The 24,372-nt window shown below is 40.5% G+C and overlaps 1 protein-coding gene across 1 annotated transcript; it reads left to right on the top strand.

Moving 5' to 3' along the window:
* Window positions 1-3,230: 3,230 nt before the first annotated feature.
* Window positions 3,231-24,372, top strand: CLEC1A (C-type lectin domain family 1 member A). Its single transcript, XM_012537208.3, has 6 exons — window positions 3,231-3,514; window positions 15,076-15,174; window positions 16,619-16,795; window positions 19,983-20,134; window positions 22,972-23,090; window positions 23,999-24,372. The coding sequence occupies exons 1-6, from the start codon at window positions 3,400-3,402 to the stop codon at window positions 24,156-24,158; spliced, it is 822 nt and encodes a 273-aa protein (XP_012392662.1). The 5' UTR covers window positions 3,231-3,399; the 3' UTR covers window positions 24,159-24,372.

The following is a 24,372-nucleotide window of genomic DNA, read 5'->3' as shown; positions in this document are numbered from 1 at the left end:
GCTTTGGCCTTTAAATTATGTGCCATGTGTAATTAACACTATCTCTATTTGCCCTCTCTCCAGAAATGATGATGAATCTGGCCCTGGGGAGGAGGTAGTATAATAGGTAGTTTTGTATTGAAGAATAAATGTTGGATCTTAAATATTTAAAAAATCTAAAAAAAGAAGATAGAAATGTTTGGTGAGGTTGACTATTGTCTTTTAAGACACTAACTTGTGTTGTCACTGTCTGAAAAGAAATGTGGAAGGGCAAAGATAATTCAGGTTGAGAGTTAAATTAAGGCATAAAGCGGGATTTCGAAGCGATGCCGTGCATTTTAATTTTGGTTTTGGTTTAATTGGGTCTCCTGTATCCTCCGAATGGAGTGGATGATTTGAAGAAATCTTGATAATCAAGGAAATAATTCTGTATGCTGAATGTCCAGCTGCACTTATCTAGACCAGACAGGGGAGGCAACAATAACCTATAACTTAAAGATAAAAGCACGACTTTAACAAAAGTGGTGGTGTAAAGTCAGAATGCTCTAGGCTGTCCAAGGCATACCATACCTCACTTGTCAATACACGTGCATACCACAGCCAAAGTGGGAACGTGCATGGGAATGAAGAGAAAACATCCACACTTTTCCAAGAGACAGAAAAGGGAAAATAGCTACTAGCTGACGTTTTGTCTAAAGGGCAAATTCAAGATGAGTAATGATCATGCCAGAGGAAACACCTATTCAAGGGCCACCATCTCCTCTTGCCTGAGTTATTGCAATACTTTTCAAAGAAGTCTCCCAGCATCTACACTTGTCTTTCTATAGTCCATTTTCAAACGTAGCAGACTGAATGCATTAAATTGAAAACAAACCATGCCAGCTCTCTACTAAAACTCTCCTTGACTTCCCACATATCTGAGTAAAAATAAATAAATAAATCGAAACAAAAACCAAAAGACCTTTACAACGGTCTACTCACCAAGACAATTGCTGGTCATTTACTCCTTCGAGCTAAGCTGCTCTTCTCCTCATGACTCATTCCATTCAGGATGATGGTTTCTGTGTTGTTTCTCAGCCACAGCTGGCATGCTTGCATCTCAGGGCCTTTGAGCTTCCCTGTCCCTTTACCTGAACTATTCTTACCCTAGATACCTGCAGGACCTACTCTTTTACCTTTCAAGTCTTTGCCCAAGTATCACGTGTTAATGAGGCTGACTCTGACTACCTTATTTAAAATTACTGGCCCACCTTTCTGTACATTCTTAACCTCCCTCACCCTCTGTATATTTCCATAACTCTTATCACAGTATCATCTGTTCTACTATTTACTTACTTATTATCTTTCTTGTATATCATCTGCCTTCTTCCATACAATGTAGGCACTAAAAGTACAGAGAGTTTTGTTTTCCACTGATGGATCTCAGAATCTGAGAATAGTACCTGCAATAAAGTAGGTATCCAAAAAATATTTTTGTCATGGTTGAAAAAAATATTTAAGGACAAGTATTAAAAATGTTCATGTGGGTTGGTAAAAATTATCAAGAATCTACTTGAATAAAGTTTGAGAAATAATTCTAAGTGCTATTTCATTAGAATCATAATTATCAACACCTCCTAAATTATAACACCTCAGCTGTGACAATTTCTAATAATCCTATTTCCTTACCTCATGTTCATATGTGCTTCACTTACATCTCTCCCTTGCAATTTTTTTTTTTTTTTTTTTTTTTGTGGCACGCGGGCCTCTCACTGCTGTGGCCTCTCCCGTTGCGGAGCACAGGCTCCGGACGCACAGGCTCAGCGGCCATGGCTCACGGGCCCAGCCGCTCCGCGGCATGTGGGATCTTCCCGGACCGGGGCACGAACCCGTGCCCCCTGCATCGGCAGGCGGACTCTCAACCACTGCGCCACCAGGGAAGCCCCATCTCTTGCAATTTTTTACTGCCTTCTCTCCTGTAACATTTTCTAATACATCAATCCAATGCAAATGACCAAATAACTTTTGATATCCTACTTTTTATAGGGCATTATGCAGGAGGAAGGTCTCTTTAGATTTGTTTAATTTAAAATGATCTGATGAACAATGCACAGGTTGAGACACATAGTGAATTCACAATATATGCTTCCTGAGCCATCCCTCCTAGGGCCTGGTTGCTCCAGCCCCAGCATCTTCCACATTCGTTTGTGTTTAGTATGTTTGATTTTTTTTTTTTTTTTTTTTGCGGTACGCGGGCCTCTCACTGCTGTGGCCTCTCCCGTTGCGGAGCACAGGCTCCGGACGCGCAGGCCCAGCGGCCATGGCTCACGGGCCCAGCCGCTCCGCGGCACGTGGGATCCTCCCGGACCGAGGCACGAACCCGTGTCCCCTGCATCGGCAGGCGGACTCTCAACCACTGCGCCACCAGGGAAGCCCTAGTATGTTTGATTTAACCAAGCTATCTCCCCAAATACAGAAAAGCATTGGTAGAATAGTGTAATTCTACTGTATTTATTTGGGAAAAATTTTTGGATATTATCTAAAGCAATCTTCTGATTTCCCTCTCAGCTTAGGAAATTTAGGCAAAAAATTGTTACCTGGTTTTCTAAAGTCACAGGTAGTAAAAATCCTAAAAGTCCTGACTTCCAGTAATATATGTGATTGTTCATGATCATCGTGTACCAAAGGTGTTGTATACAAAATGTTAAATTGAGTCCACATGCTGTACGAAGAAAGATCATTGAATTGACTACAAGAGAGCATTTTTAAAGCGAATTCTGTCCCTCACCAGCTATGCGCCTTTAGAGCAATCACTTCATCTAGCTGGACTTCAATCTCCCTTTTTGTAAAATGAAAGAGTAGTATCAATTAGATATACCCCAAAGGACTCTCTTAGGCTGCCATTCCGTGTATATGATGCTTTACACTATGCCCTTGGGGAAAGGAAAAGGCTTGTCCTATAGTCTTTTCTCTTTTCACAAACGCACAGAGAGGTTAAACTTACTCTGAGTGACACAGTGAGTGTGTGATGGGTAAGAACCGGGTGAGGTCCCTCTGACTGGGATTATTGCTCTGCAGAGTCTGAAGGAATCTTCGGCAATTGTAAACTCTTGCCATCTTTTACACTGCAGTTACACAGGAAGTACTAACAAGTAAGCAAAAGAGAGCTGACAAGGGCAACCCCTTCCGTAATTGTTCAGAGACCGCCCAAATAGAAAACACATGCTACTTCCCCTCCCCCTGACCAATTTGGCAATCAGAGTCCAAGTTCACAGGAGAGGGGCCGGGCCTCTCCAGACAGGAACTGGGGTTGGAGGCTTCCTCTGCTCCTTGCTCAGACAGAAGAACCTTAGGAATGCCATTCAGTGCCTCGGTTTCTGAGCTGTCTCACTTGGGGAAATCCAACCATCACAGCTCACGGTCACCGCTGCAGAAATCCGGATGCAGGCCAAGTACAGCAGCACGAGGGACATGCTGGACGCTGATGGGGACACCACGATGAGCCTGCATTCTCGAGCCTCTACTGCAACCCAGCGGCCAGAGCCTGGCCACACAGGTACCCTGTCTCCCGTAGTCCAAATTGGCCAGACCCTTGAGAAAGGCACAAGATGAGCCACCTCTCCTAGGAATGCACAAAGTGGAGGAAAGAGAGAAAATGTTTTCATGATTTACAATAACATGTAACGGAGCACTTTCTACAACTTGCCTGCCACATATATGAACGTGTGAAAAATGAAATGTATATGCGTAGATGTTTTTCTAAGATTCTGTCTCTGGCAGAGTGGTTTGCAGCTGAGGGTGTGTTGCTTTCACCAAGCAGTTTCAGCACAGAGACGTGAGACTGTATCTACAATGAGAGCAATGTCCCTTCCCCTTCCTGCGTTCCCATGAAGGCCAGATCCAATGCTGTTTTATTTACCAGCTGTGATCTGATCCGGAAATTTAGATTTGTAAAGGCTACCTTTTTGCAAGTTTTGAACTCATGGCTTTAGAGGGGGTTTTCCAAGCAGACACACCAACCCTGATATTTTGTTATAATAGTTCTGCATCTTGAAGTTGTGAGGTCTTGTGAGAGTCATGCCAACATTAAGTGTTTGCTTTATCATCTATGAAGTGACAGGGGATTAAATCAAATGCCTTCCAAGGTCATTCACCTTTGAAATCCTGACTTGTTGATGTAAGTAGTGGCCCCAGATACAATTACATCCCATCCCATTCCCTTTTGTTCTGTTGACTCCTAGAATATTATTGAGATGATTGGATTAAATTATGAAAGTATTTAATTTTAGTTACATCTTATGCTTCTATTTCAAATAATTCACCCTTTGACATAGCAATAATATATATTATTACTATGTAATAATATATATTATTGCTATGTCCATAGAAGAGACCATTCTCACACATAAAGAAAGATTTTATTTCCTAGGAAACTCAGCCAATGTAAGGCAGAAAGTTGAGTTAAGTTCTAGTAAAAAGACATCAAACTGTAGTAGAGACAGGACTAGGTTCTAATACCAGGGGTGTCACTTACTAACTGTGTGATATTGGACAAGTTACTTAAGTATCCTGTGGCTTCAGCTTCTTCATTTATAAAATGTTAATGATGGTAACCATGTATACAGTGCTTATTACGTGTCTGATATTATTCTAAGCACTTATACATATTAACTCATATTAACTTGAACTGATGTTAAATAGAAGTAACAGAACCTCTCTTATCGGGTGGCTATAAGTACTAAGGTTGATAACTAGGTAAAAAAAGTCCTTGGTACGTTGCAGACACATCAAAAATGTTGAGTTCCTTTTCAATATTTCATTCCTTGAGAATTCTTAAAGTGATCTGTTTAAAATTTTTGTGTGGGTCTGCATCAGAGAGAGATTCACGTAGTGCCTGTATTTTCATATGTCCTAACTTTTTGACCATATCCAGATATTCTTCACCTTTTAAAATCTGGACACTCACTTTTTCACTGTTCTCTTCCTTTCCTCCTTTATCAAAAAACTTTTAGGTTTTCTTCCCTTTTCTTACTAAACTTTTCCATTCACTCTCTATTCGTTGAATGACCCTCGACCTGAGACCCACTGATGGGGCTGCTTTTTACATTTTTATCTACTTATTAATTTTTACTAAACTATCTATTAAGTTGTGAGGCGGTCCTGGGGATTTCCAGCCTCCTTGATGGGAAGCAAAGTGATAACTTTGGGATGTCAGTTTCTGTAGCCACCAGATATGTGTAATAGGACATGGTATGTTTTCCTCCAACAAATCCTGTGAAGAGTCAGCTGTGGTTTCAAGTGGCTTGTGTACAACTTCATTTTCACCTTTGACTAGAGCTGGGAGCTCTCACAAGGCTTAGCGATCCGCATGATCAGGAACAGGGTGTACAAATAAGTTCTGCTGAGGTTGAGGGTGGAGAGGGGGGTGGGGCAGGATAAAGCACCAGCTGAAACATCTGGCAACCTTTTTGTAAGAATGGAAATGCAAACAGCAGGAATAGGGGTTACAAAGAAGGATCTTAGAGGCAAACACCTGAAAACAGTTACCTTACCCTATGTGTCTAATATTTTGTTTCCATCTGGTGATAATGCAAGTATTTAGAGGAATGTCACTCTAGAAGTCTAATTATCTGTTAGAAAAACAGATCTGATATCATTTTGCTGTTAAAAATAACAGCAACAACTACTCTGGGAATTTTTTGGCAATGCAGAAGATTCAGATTCAACTTAATATTGGGGCACAGCTATGACTAGAAAATATTAATGTTTTCTTTAGAATTAATAAAAATAAATGAGACACATTCACTTATTGTCTAGTTTTCAATTTTTTGATATAAAATTTATGTTTGTGTTAAAAAATGCCAAATAATTCAGAGGATAGAAAGTAAAAGCGAAAGACAACACCCTCAGACCTCCTTTCCCTAAATTTATGCTTGGGGTCATGTTATGCCAGGCATGTTGCAAAGTACTGAGGCTACAATGTCAAATATGACATGATCCCTGCATATGAGGAAACTTAAAGTCTAATACAACTGTCAACTGAGCAGCAAGTGTGATACAGTGCCGTGATGGGGCATGAGCTCGGTATAAGGGAGAGCTTGGTCACTTCTGTCTGGTAGGGGTAGAGATCAGGAAAGGTTTGAGAGAGGGAGTGACCGTTGAGTGGACTTGACTTTAAGATGTTCCCCATGATATGGGAGAAGAAGTGGGAGGTTTAAGTGGCTGCAGGCACTACAGGCAGGCAGACACATGAGAGGAGAGCCATGGCAATCTTATGTAACTGTTTTTCAGAGGATGTTAACAAATATGTTATGGTGAGGGGCAGAGTTGGAGGGGGAATGTTGACAGGAGGTAAGTCTGGAAAGTTACGGAAGACATTATGTCATACGGAGGTAGTTTGATTCTATTCAGTAGGTGAAATGAGTGAGATTTAAACAGGGAATAACATGATCAATTTTGTGTTTTTAGAAGAACATCTAGGCTGCATGAGGAGTATGAAACTGGATGAGCTAATACCCAGATTTTGCACTAGTCTAAGGATGAGAGGAGAAAAACCTGAACTGAAGTGGTGTGGAAGTGGGGAGGAAGAATCAGATATGAAAGATACTGAGCTGGGAGAGTTTAAAGAATTGGTGACTGGTTACAAGGGGGAAGGCAAGGAGAGGGAGAGCATAGGTGGAGTAGGTTCCATCTGACGCCATGTAGATGGTGCTACCATGAAGTGAGCTAGAAACTACGAGAGGAATAGGAAAGATGATGGATTCAGTTTAAGTTTGAGATGCTTGTAAGAGAAGGCACATGCAATTGGAGTTGCCCTAAGGCACTTGTATATACAGCATGTGGGTTGGAGGTAAGGATTCTGAACTGCCTATACAGGTGAGAATTGTAGGCATTTAGGTAGGAATTAAACTTTCTGAGAGAGATCACTGAGGAATGTAAAATGAAAATGAAACAAAACAAGACAAAACACCGGAGAAGAGTGCCAAAGAGAGAATCTTAGGGAATACAATTGAGAGGGAGGCTAAGAAAGAGACTCCAGTAGGAGCTGCTAAGGATGAGTGGTAAAGAGTGATGATGTAGAACAGGAGAGAGGAAGCTAAGATGCAATAACTTCAAGAGAAATGGACAAGTCAATGGTAATGAACAGTGAATTTTAAAAATAATAAACAGTCGGGCTTCCCTGGTGGCGCAGTGGTTGAGAGTCCGCCTGCCGATGCAGGGGACACAGGTTCGTGCCCCGGTCTGGGGGGATCCCACATGCTACGGAGCGGCTGGGCCCATGAGCCATGGCCGCTGGGCCTGTGTGTCCAGAGCCTGTGCTCCGCAACGGGAGAGGCCACAACAGTGAGAGGCCTGCGTACCGCAAAAAAAAAAAAAAAATAATAATAATAAAAATAGTAAACAGTCAATACGGCAGAGAGTACAAGTATGAGGAAGGCAAAAAACAGCTTACTGTTTTAGAAACAAGAAGGAAAATAGATTATTATATAGCACAGGGAACTCTACTCAATACTCTGCAATGGCCTATATGGGAAAAAGAATCTAAAAAAAAGAGTGGGTATATGTATATATAAAACTGATTCACGGGGCTTCCCTGGTGGCACAGTGGTTGAGAGTCCGCCTGCCAATGCAGGGGACACGGGTTCGTGCCCTGGTCTGGGAAGATCCCACATGCCGCGGAGCGGCTGGGCCCGTGAGCCATGGCTGCTGAGCCTGCGCGTCCGGAGCCTGTGCTCCGCAACGGGAGAGGCCACAACAGTGAGAGGCCCGCATAACGCAAAAAAAAAAAACAAACAAAAAAAAACTGATTCACTTTGCCGTATACCTGAAACTAACACAACATTGTAAATCAACTGGACTCCAAAAAAAATTTTTTAAAAAAGTCATGGCATAAATCTCATCTACTTGATTCAACAAATCTTTAATTCATGCCTACTAAATATTAAGCATCACGGTAGCACTGGGGAGACTGTTTTTAGGTGCTTGGAGAAGTGGAAGGAATAATCTGAATCACTAATTAGAAGAACGTCATGCACGGCTATTGAACATATGTAGGAGGCCACAGAAGCAAAGAAGAATGAATCAGTTACTGACCATGTTTAGTCATGTGGGTATTTTTGGACAAGGTGACATTTGACCTAGTCTGTAAGCCTGAGTCCAGGTTTTCCAGGTAGAGCAACTCAGGCACTGGGTGACCTTTCCAGAGTGAGGAACACACGTGCAAAGATAAGAGCACAGAGGTAAGTACTAGCTTGCTGCAGTGTACTCCTGGGTGAAAGAAGGAAGACGAGAGTACAGAGGGAAGAGATGAGGTATTGCTTCTGGACTGGAATTTAGATCAGGATAAGATCATTTTGGGAAACACCAGCAGAATCAGACAGGATGGCAAGGTAGACTGTCGGTCTGAGGAATGGGTAGTCCTCAAAGAAGGGGTGGATGAGGGGATTTGGGGCAGCAGTGGCTAAAAAGTAGGATGAGAGTCTACCATGGAGGGTTTTACAGCACGCTGAGGGGTGCTCATGCTCCCTTCTCCTTAAGGGAGAGAGTAAATGTAGTAAACTCGCCTTGGTGGTAGAGTGGACAATGTATGATTTAAAATGACTGTTACGAACATATTCACAATATAGAAGTGAAAACTTGCAAGTGGTAAAATGCTAGTGTTTCTGTAATTCCATACGGAACTGCCATATCCAGGCAAATATTAATGTGGGGTTTGTTGGGAGGGTTGGAAAATGATTTTAAACAAGCGCTCCGGGGACTTCCCTGGTGGCGCAGTGGCTAAGAATCTGCCTGCCAAAGCAGCGGACACAGGTTCGAGCCCTGGTCCGGGAAGATCCTGCATGCCATGGAGCAGCTAAGCCCGTGCGCCACAACTACTGAGCCTGTGCTCTAGAGCCCGCAAGCCACAACTAGTGAAGCCCGCGCTCTGCAGGAAAGAGAAGCCACCGCAATGAGAAGACCGTGCACCACACGAGGAGTAGTCCCCGCTCTCTGCAACTAGAGAAAGACCGTGGGCAGCAGTGAAGACACAATGCAGCCACAAATAAAATTAATTAATTAATTTTAAAAAAGAAACAATCAGCTCTGGAATGAGAGTGCTCGGATAGAATGTCTGGCTCCATCATTTACTAGCTGTGCAACCCAAAGCAAATTAAGCAGCTCCTGGGCACTGCAGTTTTCGTATCCAAATAAAGGTTAAAAATAGTGCCTTCTTGGGCTTCCCTGGTGGCGCAGTGGTTGGGAGTCCGCCTGCCGATGCGGGGGATGCGGGTTCGTGCCCCGGTCCAGGAAGATCTCGCATGCCGCAGAGCAGCTGGGCCCGTGAGCCATGGCCGCTGGGCCTGCGCGTCCGGAGCCTGTGCTCCGCAGCGGGAGAGGCCGCAGCAGTGAGAGGCCCGCGTACCGCAAAAAAAAAAAAAAAGTGCCTTCTTGGCTGCTTCTGGTTTCCAGGCAGCCCACTCTCATCCTTTCTTGGGAGTGTACTTTCCCTTTGCTTAATTTAAACTTAATTAAAGTAGCAGTTTACTACTTAAAACGCTCCATGCCTCTCATCTGAATTCTTTCCCTGGAGAGGACAAGAACCAAGGAAATTGCTGTTCCGCAGTGTCTTTCACAGAGCAGAAATTTTAAATTTTAATGAAGTTCAGCTTATCGACTATTTCTTTCATGAATCACCCCATTGGTGTTGCATCTAGAAAATCATCACCAGTACTTCCAGTGGAATAAAACAGAATGAAAGCTTGCCACTTGTGACAACATGGATAGCCCTTGAGGGCATTATGGAAGAATTATCACCTGGGGAATGCCCATGAGTCTCAACCCACCGAGTTAAACTAGTTCAAGGGCTTCCTGGTACAACAGCTGCTCTAAACCTTGGCTCTGCAAGAGGGGGGAGCAGTCACCACAGTGTCCGCTGCAATTCCAAACAAAAGCGGAGCAAAAGTAACATCAGTTACCAGCAACAAAAACACCTCAAACTACCTGGCACTTTCATTATCCTGGGCAGCTTTATTCTCGGTAAATGTACCTTTGCTGGACTTTTCATTTATTAAAATGGCTTCCAAAATTTCAAAAAAAAAAAAAATAGAGCCCTCTTGAATAATTATTGGGAGATTCAAATGAAATACTACAACATATATAACACACTCAGTAAGTACTATTATCAGCTGCTGTGTGTCCTTGGGTAAGGCAACTAAGCTCCCTAGGTCTCAGTTGCCTACCTATAACATTGGGATTATAATAGCATCTACCTCATAAGGTATTTGTAAAGATCGATGAGATAATTCATATTCAGCATGTATCTCAGTAACTCAAGGAATGTTAGCAATTATCATTAATAGTAATGTTATTTTTGAATTATGTTTCAGAAACAAAACCCCTTGACGGGATAAACAATGGACTCATGTAAATTTTGCTCAAAAGGAGAAGGAAAAATACAATTGACTTTCTAATTGCTGTGAATTAGAAACTCGATATTCTGGAAATAGCTTATATGTTTTTAGAAGTATAGTCTGTTGAAATTATAGGAGGAGTAACACTCATTTACTTTGAGAATGAAAATAGCAAATATTTGAAATCAATTCATAAGAGAAAGGAAACATGCATTTTCACGAACACTGAAAACTATGCTCAAACCACAGAACCTCCAACCTTTTCCCATGAGGTTTACTGTGCACCCCATGCTAGGATTAAGGAAACAAAGTTGCTAAAAAGACAATATTTAACATTTAAAAATATATCCAAAAGTCAGATATATAATCAGCAATGTCTCATGATTGAAAAATGTTGTCAGTCATCTAAAGGATGAGGCAAGTCACTTCTGAAATATTATATACCTTGTCACCTGTTTAGCCCCATGTCTCTGTGAGGCTGGTTCACAGGAAGGGTACAAACTGATGTGCTGTGGTTCACAGGGAAAGGTACAAACTGAGGTGCTAAGCGTGACAATTTAATCCTGGCTCTGCCACTAGTTTGCAATGTGGCTTTGTGCAAATTATTTAAATTCTTTGTGTCTTTTCAAGCTTTTACGATCCTTTCTATTTCAGAGGCATATTAATAGCCTACATTTGGTAATGTTTGTTTCATTTCTTAGAAGGCCTGGGAGTGGAGGTGTACAAAGTGTTCCTTCTGATGCCTGAGGAAGGGCAGCTGGTCAAGTATGACAACTCTCTTCATCCACAAAGTTTCGCATAACTACAAAGGGATTTATATTCAAAACTTGACCTTAGCACTGTAGCGTTTTATAGTATAGTTATAGTAAGAGGATACAGGAAAGGGGTGTTTTTTTCTATGTATATCTTATTATTCCTAGGGATCTTTGTATCATTCCTTGGCCCGTCCACACCTTTTTCTAAATATGCCTCGAGACAGCATAGGGGTTCTCTTCCAAAAACTAAAACCGCAAGAGAGCCAAGCCAAACTGAATCACCTCCCAGGCAGCTTATTTTTTCTTATTTTAGGGTGGGAGTGGTCCCTAGAGAGAGACCTCATTATGATCAGGGCACTTGGAATAAAACTCAGGAATGGTAAACCCACAGTCAGAAAAGAAAATGCCTAGAGGGAAATACAGCTTCAAAGAAAAGGAAAAAATAAAACTTTCAACACTATATAGCCTTTCCATCATGGAAGCCTGGTTTCCTAGGAAACGGTCACACCTGCTGTAGAAACTCCCTAGGGTTGTGTTTCTCTGGGTCTTTAGTTAAAACAGGAGGGCTTGTGAATATTGAAGCAGGGAGGGAAGGAGACAGGGAGCAAGGAAGAGGTAGAGAGAGGAGAGTCCGGGTAAAGACATTTCCAAATGATCAGGGAAAGATAACTCCTTAGAAGGGAATTTTAAAACTTTGTGTCCTTTAGCAGAGATACACTACACTTCTTTCTTATTATGTCCTAGAGGCAGCCTTAGGAAGGATCATGTATTTATTCTTTGCATGGATATAATTATTATTAAATAATGTTCTAATCCCTAAATTCCATCCCCTCATTTCACAGTAAGGATTTAAGTCCACTCCTGTTGATCCTTTGGGCAGAAAATCAACATCTCCCTCGCCCCAAATATTATACAAGGAAAAGTGGGTTTCTGGAAGTATAAATGAGTTGGTTGATTTACATAGTTCTTCTTCTCCTTTACTTTCTTCTTATTTCTAATTTTGGCTGGGGAATTGTTAATCATAAAAAAGGGACAGGATCTTTTAAAATTTTATGCCTTTGAGATGTGTATTAATATGAATAGGTTTCAGCAGGAAGAGCCAAGTATATAACAGATATTTATACATACTAAACACATTCATTCATTCCATTTTAACTGAACTTATTTCAACTGATGTTCTAGGTGGCGGAACTGATGTTCTAGTGACTAAACAGACAATAGTCTTTTCCAAGAAGGAGCTTATTTTCTCCTGGAGTAAGACAGACATAACCCCCCTTCCCTCAAATAAGTAAGATATAGAGTATATTTGATGGTAATAACAGATGATGGAGAAAATAAAGCTACCATGGTGGTGGGCCTACATATGTACTTTCCTCTGGAGTCTAGAAACATCCACCTGATTAATTTTCTTGGGCTATATAGAACTTTAAAGAGACGTAGGGTTTTGGACAGGATGTCTAGCTTAAGCTATATTCTGCTCTATGATCTTATTCTTTTATGTTCTGCTGATTTGAGATATTCTTAAGGACAATGCTGTGAGAAGCTAGCAATTTCCAGAAAAATTTAGGCCAAATCAGATAAGCCAGCTAATGGAAGGATAGGGGAGAAAGCAGATCTCTATTATATCTGTTTATGATTCAGAATCTCACATAAGTCAGTGTATAGCAACCAGTTTGGCCAGGAATTTAGCTGAGTCGGCCCTGTGCTGACAGAAATATTGCTGAAAAGTCAATAAATTTTTTTTAAAAATCAACCTGTAAAGTTTAATTTTAGATAACCTCACTAGGTTATTTTAGATGACCTCACTAGGTGATGGGCTTACTCTTGACCCAGCAGAGCTTCTGCAATCACCACAAAGCTCTGTGCCTCTGTAAAAATTACATAGTTAGGTAATATTAATTTTTCATAATTTCATTCTTCATTCATTCACTCGTTCAAATATGTATTCAGCACTTATATGCCAGACACTATTTTCAGTACTGGAAATACACTGTGAACAAGATAGACAAGATCATTGTTTCAATGGAATGTACATTCAAGGGGAGGTAATAGACAAAAACAAAGAAAAACCATGGAAATATCACTTAATAATCTTATTTTTAAAAAGCATACATAATGCGGTGATGTGCTAGAAATGGACTTCCAAGGACATCTTCCAACGATGCGCCATTTAAGTGGAAAGCTGGGTAACAGGAAGTAGGCTACCAATAACCCATCTGAGGACTGATTAATGCAAGGGTATAGGAAGAGCTAATGCAGAGGTACCAAGACACGGACACACTTGTTTAGATCAAGGATAAATGGAAACCCACTGTGACTACAGCATTTGAGTGAGAGAAGAATAGTTCAGAAATGGATGACAAACCTAAGTAGGGCCCAGGTGAAAAAGATTCTTGTAGAATTTTATTCTAAGTACAGTAAAACTACAGGCAGTTTTTAAATCACAATGTACCATAATAAAATGTCCACTTTAAAAAAAGAGCCATCTGGGTCTTAGGAAAAGTGATGGAGATTTTATTCTAAAAATAATGCACACTATTGAAAGTTTTTATGAAGGATATGGTTATAAAGTGAAAATAAGATTCATATTTTAGGGGCTTCCCTGGTGGCACAGTGGTTGAGAGTCCGCCTGCCGATGCAGGGGACACGGGTTCGTGCCCCGGTCCGGGAAGATCCCACATGCCGCGGACCGGCTGGGCCCGTGAACCATGGCTGCTGAGCCTGCGCGTCCGGAGCCTGTGCTCCGCAACGGGAGAGGCCACAACAGTGAGAGGCCCGCGTACCGCAAAAAAAAAAAAAAAAAATTCACATTTTAAAATATATCAATGTCTGTATCCTGATTTTTACTTATTTTCCCTGTTAGATTGTAAGTCTCAGAGGATAGTGATCATATTTTCTATTTCTGTACTATCTTCGCTAGTTATCATTCCCCATTTGGAAATAATGTTTGGCACAAATTTCTGTACCTGAAATTTATCACACAGAGGACTTTGCTAAAGAGGAAATGAATTTCTGTGTCTTTAATCTTTCTGTTTTCGAACCAGACTTGAATTCCCAATGAAGTGAAACTCACAGGTCACGAAGAGACCAGGGTTTGTTTGAGAGTTTTACTGTCCCTTTATTTTAATCACAATGCTAGAGGATACCTGCAGCTGATTGAGGGTCTTCCTGATCAGATATTGCGGGCTATTCAGATTGATAGTTGACCTCACTAGGTGATGGGCTTACTCTTGACCCAGCAGAGCCTCTGCAGTCACCACAACGCAAACCCGTGGGGCGTGGGCAAAGGAAGGATGCTGGCTACAGTTTTTTTTTTCTTTTTTTACTTAACAGGTACAAAGTTGAGATCACTTAGATCCATCCTTGAGAAACTGATGATCGTGTTGCTTTTATAATCTATTTTTGGAGCTATAAAATCAAATGAATGAGCAAACAAAATCCTTACAAGAGAGAGACTTTTGACAAAGAAATCCCCCAAAAGAAACAGTAAAACAATCATTTCTCATTACTGATAGGCAATTTGCTTTTTCAGAAGAACCATATGGGAGGGGGGGGCGTTTTGCAAAGCGTAACGACAAATTAATTCCGCCTCTTCTCTGACGATGTGAAAAATTGTTCTTTGTTAAGGCATTTTCGTGAGAGTCTCTTACAACTCTAATTTTGACAGAAAGGTTATACAAATAGCCGTATGGAGATGATGGTAATGCATAACTTGATTCAGTGCGAAGTAGGACTGGGTGGATGGGGAGGGTAGGAGTGGGTGGGGCTTGTGAAGGAAGCTAGCCGTGGTAAGTGAGGCTTGGCGTGGAGCCTTGTGACAGTGTTTCCTAGGACAGAGGGAATGTTATCTAACCCCTGAAGACGGTTGTCCTGTAAATTTTGCTCCTTTCTGGAACCAACTCCTCTCACTAGCTTGCTGCTGACATAGATCCAAGAGGAAGAAAAAGTGTCTTTTCTTTTGTCCCCTGCAGAGCCCCGGCGTCCCTCTTCTGCCTGGCGTCCAGTGGCGCTGATCCTGCTGACTCTGTGTCTGGTGATGGTGATTAGCCTGGCAGCGCTGGGGCTTGTGTGTAAGTCTGCACTCTGACTTGGGGGAAGACCCTGGTTCCAAGGTTTGTCTAGGATGAGAAATACTTGTTATGATATTCTTTTTTTTTTTCTTTTTTTACTTTGATTCCGGAGCCTGTGAATAAGTCCTCATTGAAATGCAACTCTGTAAATGATGTACCTTATTCTAATGTAACTCTGTAAATCACGAGCATAGTGGAAGAAACATTAAAATACAACAGTCACTTACCAGCTAGACGTTTACATTCTGAGATAAGAAGGTTTTTGTTCTTTGTTTATATATCAATATTGTTGTTTGTTTATATATCAATATTTAACATCAGCAGTTTTTAATGAATGCATACTTCAGCCCTCTTCCATGCCACAAAAGACGACAGCGGCTGTGGTTTTTGCTTTTAGCATTCACGGCTCAGTGGGCTAATCAGAGGAAAAGATTTCATTTATATCCCACCCCCTCAATATACGGAGAATAGACCAGGTCTTAATCACTGTAATATTTTTCAAAAAGTCCAGGAAGTTATAGAATCATTTTGCAAAGACTCATGAAAATCAAATAAGGAAGAATTCACGTATAAAGTCGTTAAATTTCAAACTAGTAAGGACAGAGTAAAAAACTTAAAAAGGAAGTGAGTAAATGGGTTTCATCAGATGGGACCCTACAGCAATATGTCCTGAACAGTTGAAGAAGGTGGTTCAAGGTAAAAGAGCACATAGAAAAGCAGGTTCAAATGTCAAAATTGGATTTTTTTATAGGACATTTTAGAACTTGTTTGTAATCTTAAATTTTAAAATTAAAAAAAAATGTATCTTAGTGTTTCTACCCTGGCTCCCAAATTTTTACTTCATTTTGATATAACTGTTCGTTTGCATAAACCATTCTTTTTAGTGGTAGAAAGCAACTCTCATGATTCATGAAGAATTTTTTTTACTTAGATTTAGAAACCTGGAGTTTAAAGCTAAGTGTTGAAATTTTCTAGCCAAGTGATGTTGAGAAAGTTACCTATTCTCACTGAGCCCAATTGCAAAGCTTTAAAAATATAGAAACAATAACATGACTCTTTCAGTGACTGAATGGGATAACAATATATGGTGCGTTGTCAATATACCGATCAATAGATAAATGGATTTATGATTTTAGGTTGAGTAACGGTTTGACAGTGTACACAGAAAGATTTATTGAGCCGTAAATATGGTTAAGGAATTTATCCCTGAAGTCAGGAATTGTCATTATGACTCCATATTTTCAGATAGGGAAACAGAAATCAATTTGCCCAAGGCAATACAATTTATTATGTACTATAGTCCAAACCTGAGTGTAGGCAATGCGCTCAGAGCCTGGGATCTTAAATAACATACTGTTGCCGTCTTCCCCAGATGTAGAAAATAGAAATAGAAATAGAAGTGAAGAATATAAGGTGTCCAGTCTGACTTGGTAAATTGGGTTAGTTTTTCAGCTCTACCAGCTCTCCAACACTCAGCAGGAAAACATTTCTCAAAAGGAAGAAAGGCTGGGGAATCTCTCCCGACAGCTTCAATCTCTCCAGACTCAGAAAAGGAAGCTTGCAGAGACTCTGCATCACGTGGCTGAAAAACTCTGCCGTGAGCTCTATAACAAAACAGGAGGTGAGTCCTGATCGTTGAGCTCCCCTTTGGGAGCTATACGGAGCACTATACAGCGCTATACGGAGAATCAGTCCGTATAGCGCTGATTCTCCCATCAATGTACCTGGGAACCATGTATTATTCAACTAGTTGTCTGGCAAACTTAATAAAGAGTTCGGACATCCAGATCATCCCCGGTTATTGGGATCACGTAGTTCAGCTGTGTCTGTGTTACAGAACGTGAAGGGATTCAGCAAATCCAGACATTTAGAATAATAAATACAATTAACTTCAATTAATCAGAATAACACTACAAGTAAATACAATACAGGTTTTTTTCTCAACTGACCTTGGCACCTAAATACCTAAGAGTAGGATACATTTCCTAATGTATTCACAAATCCTTCCTCATGAAGAAGTTAATGAACTCATAACTATAGTTTCTGGATTTTAAGAATCATATAGGAATCGAGTTAAAAAGACAGATAAATGGAATCAGGCTCTAGTTATTTTAATGTAGTATGACTTGTCTGGGTACCAAAAATCTGAATTTTATTAAGGACCACCTATGATGACAATGCCAATTTTGTTTGCTTGTTTGTTTTTGCGGTACGCGGGCCTCTCACTGTTGTGGCCTCTCCCGTTGCGGAGCACAGGCTCCGGATGTGCAGGCTCAGCGGCCATGGCTCACGGGCCCAGCCGCGGCATGTGGGATCTTCCTGGACCGGGGCACGAACCCACATCCCCTGCATCAGCAGGCGGACTCTCAACCACTGCGCCACCAGGGAAGCCCGACAATGCCAATGTTGGATGAACTGTGCTTTGGTAAATACTACTGGACAAGCCTAGAAGCATCACCTTAGTTCTTTGTCTTCTTTTTCTTCTATCCTTCTGGGTTTCATAACACCCAGCTCTATTCAAGTCTGTCTTCTTTTCTGTTCTCCCTATTATGCGTGCATAGGAAGCCAGATACATCTCCAAGTCCCCGATTTGTCTTGCGGGGACTCTACAGTCAGATGAAGTCTCCCAGTCGCCCCCACACAGACTGGTTTGCACACTAACCAGACAGCCTGATTTCATGGTTACCCAGTAAATAACATCAACACGCACACTTCCACTTCTCTAAGTGATTCTTTCCTACACGACTAATGATCTCACTGGTCATAATTTTATTTATTTTCTTTATTCTTCTTTAACTTTATTGAGGAATAATTGACAAATATAATTATATATATTTAAAGTATACTACATGATGAGTTGATATACACATATATTATGCAGTGATTATCAAGATCAAGATAATTAACACACCTACCAGATTACTCATGGCATTAAGGGACATTGTAAGGGGTTTGGCTTCTATTTTTTTTTTTTTTTTTTTTGCGGTACGCGGGCCTCTCACTGCTGTGGCCTCTCCCGTTGCGGAGCACAGGCTCCGGACGCGCAGGCTCAGCGGCCATGGCTCACCGGCCCAGCCGGTCCGCGGCATGTGGGATCTTCCTGGACCGGGGCACGAGCCCGCGTCCCCTGCATCGGCAGGCTGACTCCCAACCACTGCGCCACCACAGAAGCCCTTGGCTTTTATTTTGAGCAAAAGAAAGATTCATTTCAGGACCCCGAGCAGGAGAAGTACATGTCTGACATGAGTTTTTAAAGGCTCATTCTACAAATATGTTGAAAATAGACTGGGAGAGGGTAGGAAGGATAGAAACAGAGAAATCACATAAGAGATGACTATCGCACTAATCCAGGAAAGAGGGAATGGTTCCTCAAGCTAGGATATTATTGATGGAGATGAATGCATGATGTAATAAAGTGGGGTGTGAGGGGTATGAGGGAGATAAAGGAGTCAAAGATAACTCCAGAGTTCTGGGGCAAAGCAGAAATGGGGAAGAATTCTGTGGTCATGAGGAGGGAGGTTAGGAACCAGGGATGCTGTTTTGAGCATGTTGACTTTGAAATATCTCTTAGATATGTGTGGTGATATGAGTAGGCAGTTTGATATATAAGGGAAAAGGTCTGGGCCAGAGATATAAGCCAACTTTCAAAGCAAATCTCCCAAATAATTGATTTATTTAAAACCTCATTTTACCTTATGAAATATTTTAAACAGTCAGAAAAATACAAACAATAATGTAACATCCATCTGTGTATTGACCACTCAGATTTTCACATGTTAACATTTTGACACTGGATTGCTTTTAAAATAAAGACATTTTTGTGGAATCATTGAGTTCCCATCTCACCGTACACCGATAAGGGATGTGGATACAGGTGCCCAACTCTCAAAGGCCCAAGGCCATGTATCCACAGAGGTGATAAGACCATGGTTCTCAGGGCCTAGTTCCTGTATTTACGATCATGACCCACTCAGTCCATCTCACCCTTGACTTGTGCACTTATTTCTCTGACTTTGATGACCATTTCAATTTCTGACACATGGAGATTTACCATCTGAACTCAGGCTTGGCTTGGTATTGTATTTATGTGATTTTTTTCTAAAATTTTATTCACTTATGCTTTGAATGAAAAAATAATCCAGGGCTTCCCTGGTGGCGCAGTGGTTGAGAGTCCGCCTGCCGATGCAGAGGACGCGGGTTCGTGCCCCGGTCCGGGAAGATCCCACATGCCGCGGAGCGGCTGCGCTTGTGAGCCATGGCCGCTGAGACTGCGCGTCCGGAGTCTGTGCTCCGCAACAGGAGAGGCCACAGCAGTGAGAGGCCCGCGTACCGGGAAAAAAAAATAAATAAATAAAATCCAGATCTTATTGATATATATTTCATTAAAAAATCCTTTTACTACCATATTAGTGGATTTTGAGGAAGAAAATTATAGAAACTTCAATGGTTTTCCAAATCCAATGCATATTGAGTTGTTGAACAGATGAAAAGTTCTTTATGAAATTGAATATCCTCTCTGTATGCTGAATTACACGGGGCAAGGAACACTGAATTTCCAATCATTCACTACTAGATTCCTTTGTCCATAAAAGCAGGTAGTGTCTATTTTAATTCCCATTGTATACCCAATTATAATTCCTGGCATATAGTGGGTGTTCAGTAAATATTTGTAATTATCATTGAGCAACTAAATATCTAAGAGCTAGGGAATCAATTCTTTCTTGTGTCATCAAGTATTATGTAATTTCAAGAGAACAAAAACAACAGACCTAGGTAGAAGATAACATTAAATTTGGTTTCTTTTCAAGAGCACAGATGCAGTCCTTGCCCAGAAAAATGGAAGTGGCATGGGGACAAATGCTACAAGTTCTATGAAGAAAGCAAGAGTTGGCAGGGTTGTGAATATTTCTGCATTGCTGAGAACTCGACCATGCTGAAGATTAATACACAGGAAGTACTGGTAAGGTCCTGAGGCTTGGTCAGTGTTTGAAGTACACTCAGAAAGAAATCTTTAAAAGATTCTAAGGAGTCAAAGCCCACAGACTCTCCTATTTATTGCAATCAAGGCCTAAGTCTTATTCCTATTGCTTTGAATGATTTCTTGAGGTCATCGTTTGTGGAATGATCTCCACAACTATCCACCCCTTAGAAACAAGACCTTCAAGTTCCCCATCAGTCAGGAATCAAATGAAGAAGGTCTTAATTTCTTAACCTCTTTTGGTTTGGGTAGGAAGGGAACAATATTGATACCACGTCAGAGACATGAAAATAGCACTTCCTGTCTTTCCATGTGAAAGTGACAAAACTTTTGATTGAAAAACATTTAATTAAATCATTGCCATAATCTGCAAATAAATATCTAGCCTTCCAGAAGTTTACACCCTAACATAGACTGGACAAGGCAAATATGAAAATGAAATTGCCATATATTAAGTACATGCAATTAAAGTTCACTATTAAAATGGCATGATTGTTCCCTTTTACATTTATTATTGTCTTTGGATTTTTTTTTAAAACATCTTTATTGGAGTATAATTGCTTTACAATGGTGTGTTAGTTTCTGCTTTATAACAAAGTGAATCAGCTATACATATACATATATCCCCATATCTCCTCCCTCTTGGGTCTCCCTCCCACCCTCCCTTTCCCACCCCTCTAGGTGGTCACAAAGCACCGAGCTGAGCTCCCTGTGCTATGCGGCTGCTTCCCACTAGATATCCACTTTCCACTTGGTAGTATATATAAGTCCATGCCACTCTCTCACTTTGTCCCAGTTTACCTTTCCCCCTCCCTGTGTCCTCAAGTCCATTCTCTACATCTGCGTCTTTATTCCTGTCCTGCCCCTAGGTTCTTCAGAACCTTTTTTTTTTTTTTAGATTTCATATATATGTGTTAACATACGGTATTTGTTTTTCTCTTTCTGACTTACTTCACTCTGTAGGACAGACTCTAGGTCCATCCACCTCACTACAAATAGTTCAATTTCATTTCTTTTTATGGCTGAGTAATATTCCATTGTATATATGTGCCACATCTTCTTTATCCATTCATCTGTCGATGGACACTTAGGTAGCTTCCATGTCCTGCCTATTGTAAATAGTGCTGCAATGAACACTGTGGTACATGACTCTTTTTGAATTATGGTTTTCTCAGGGTATATGCCCAGTAGCGGGATTGTTGGATCGTATGGTAGTTCTATTTTTAGTTTTTTAAGGAACCTCCATACTGTTCTCCATAGTGGCTGCATCTATAGCCTTTGGATTTGATTCCTCAAACGGTATGACCATTATTTATTTATCATTGTTTTAGCAGAGGTCTTGGCACAGAGTAGTTTATCAACAAAGAGTTATTTAATTGAAATTCATACCCTGCTAACTGTGCAAACTCTTAACATCTTTCTAGTTACATCTTAATTCCTATCCACTTCCTGAAATCTGTGATGAATGAAACTCTGCAATCTCTCTCAAACCTCTAAGATAATCTTTTTCATCCTTTCTTTTTTTTTTTTTAACATTGTTATTGGAGTATAATTGCTCTACAATGGTGTGTTAGTTTCTGCTGTATAACAAAGTGAGTCAGCTATACATATACATATATCCCCATATCTCCTCCCTCTTGCGTCTCCCTCCCTCCCTCCCTATCCCACCCCTCTAGGTGGCTCTTGATGGCTCAATTTAGGCAGAAAAAGAGGCGATTTATTTGACTCAGCCCATGTATCCCAGCATAAAACCTCCTAATTTTTTTATTCTCTGTTTCCTCCACCTCCAGCACAAACAGGATTCAGATATACCACTGAAGTATACTAGATGCAGTGGTTAGAAGTATTATTATGAAAGTTACATAGTAATTTTATCTTATGCACTTCATGTATTTGCATATATTTAAGTCACTTTCATATGATTTATTTATAGAACTTTTAATGTGAAGGGGCCACCATTCAGTTGGAAACACTATTTTCAACTACAGTTTCTTTGATATGCCTATACTGTAACTATCACTTAGTGATAGTTTCATTTATATTTCCAGTAATCTTTTATTGAACCAACATGTGCCATTAATTATCCAAGGATTGAGGATGTGAAAATGAATAAAACAAAGTATACGTCCTTAAGGAACTCATAGTATCGTGGAAAAGGAAGGTATAACAATGGATAATGATAAAAGATTTAGATAATTTCTGTGTTAAAGAGTGAGATGATATAGAAGGAAATAAATAACTTTAAACATTTTTCAATATGGATAGTAGAGAAGGAATTACATCTATGTAAATACACAAAAATGTAAATGCATATATATGAAACATTTCTCTGTTTTCCCTTCTTAGTCTGAGACATAAATCAGCCTTATAAATTTTTCTTTTACCCTGCTTTGCATTAAAGTATATTCATTATTCTTTTCTCGATCCTGGTCAGTCCTTTTCACATGTATTCATGAAGATTACTTCCCATTCCTGCACTCTTCCTTCCAGATTCTTCCAGTTTCCAGAATCACTCCACATCTCTACATCCCATATTTTTTATATCAATCTTGTTTAATCCTGTGACTTGAAAATAATGGGTCATTTATAAATCTTGGTTGATGTGATTCTTGGTTTCGGAACATCAGCATATAGTCTATGCTTATTAAGAAAAAATAATTCTTTAACTTGGACAAATTAACTGACCTCAGCATGGACACTATTTTTCTTGAATGTACTATCATCTATGTTCTCATATTAAAAGTGAGGGCCAGCCCTACGTATCTCTGTATGTATATAACAATTCTAAAGCTAAATGTTTTCTTGTGTGCCTTTCACAGGAGTTTGCCATGCCTCAGAGCTACTCTGAGTTTTTCTACTCTTATTGGACAGGGCTATCCCGCAACGGCAATGGGAAGGCCTGGCTGTGGATGGACGGAGCCCCTTACTCCCATGAACTGTAAGCCTTCAGCACATTTCATGGGAAAGGCATTTAATAGAGAGCTTTTGCCTGAGTGACAAATATAAATGAAACTATCACTGTGTTTGTAGGAGGACTTCCAAAGGTGTATAAAACATAGTACTTACTCTCAGAATGGCTCATAAACCAGTGAGAGAGACAGACCAGGATTCTCTGAGAGAGAGGGAGAGAGAGAGAGGGATCTGTTATGGGTGAATAAACTGAAGCCCAGGTGGTAATGGGTGACCTGCCTAAGGTCGCACAACTCTACAACTTGTCAATACCCAGAGGCAGTATAAGACCTCAGATTTCTTGGCTCTCTGTGCAGTGAAATGGGGAGCACATCTTTCAAAATACAGTCTCTGAGAATAGATTTACTCACAATATAAACAGTAATATTATCAAGAATTAGTTTTACTTATATGAGCATTTAGATAGGCATGTGTACGGTATATTGTTTGAGATCGGTAAACGTAATATCTATATCAAACTATATTACAGTTTAAAGCCTTGTTTGAGCAGACACCTTTCTATATACCTATATAGGATTTATTTTTCCAGGAGATAGTACATATTCAATGTGGTTATTTTTTACAGTTAAATAAACTGAGTCACAGAGAAGGTAGATAATTTTTCAGATGGCAGTAAAATCGAATGATAAATTGGATTATAACGTGTATTTTCATTTTAGTTAGAAATAGTTTTTGTTGTTTTGGGTGAGCTGATGCTTCTAAGAATGCGTATGGAAACTGAGGGGCTGAGAGGAAAGAGTCTGGTGACCCCATCTTTCCAATAGACTCATTATGGGTGTCTATTCTATAATTTTATCAAGCTTAGGACACTCCCTGTGTACTTTTGTATTTTAGAAGTAAACTATGATAAGATGAACTTTTTCTTTCTTTTTTGAGGTTTGAGATTATAATAGATTTCACCAGCCTAAGAAGTAGGGACTGTGTGACCATCCTCAATGGAAAGGCTTTCTCCAAGGACTGCAGGGAGTTGAGGCGATGCGCATGTGAAAAAGCTGCGGCCACGGTGAAGCTGCAGAGGCTCCGTGAGCCTCTCTGAGCCGGACATGGAGGCCACTGGTTCTCCAGCTACAACTGCAACTGCAGGCTCCCTTCAGAGAAGTGGAAGATTTCTGCTCTGCAGAACAAAAGTCAAGTTCTTTATGTGCGCCTGGCCTAGTGTGGTTTCCGTTCCTTTTCCTTCCATTTAATCCCTGTTTATACCTTCCAGGTACTGAAGATTTGATAATAATAAATGTAAATAATGGAAAGTG

The sequence above is a fragment of the Orcinus orca genome, chromosome 11 (assembly GCF_937001465.1).
Source record: "Orcinus orca chromosome 11, mOrcOrc1.1, whole genome shotgun sequence".
NCBI classification, from domain to species: Eukaryota; Metazoa; Chordata; class Mammalia; order Artiodactyla; family Delphinidae; genus Orcinus; species Orcinus orca.
The sequence above is the reverse complement of the archived record's forward strand: the minus strand, read 5'-3'. Positions and strand labels throughout refer to the sequence as shown.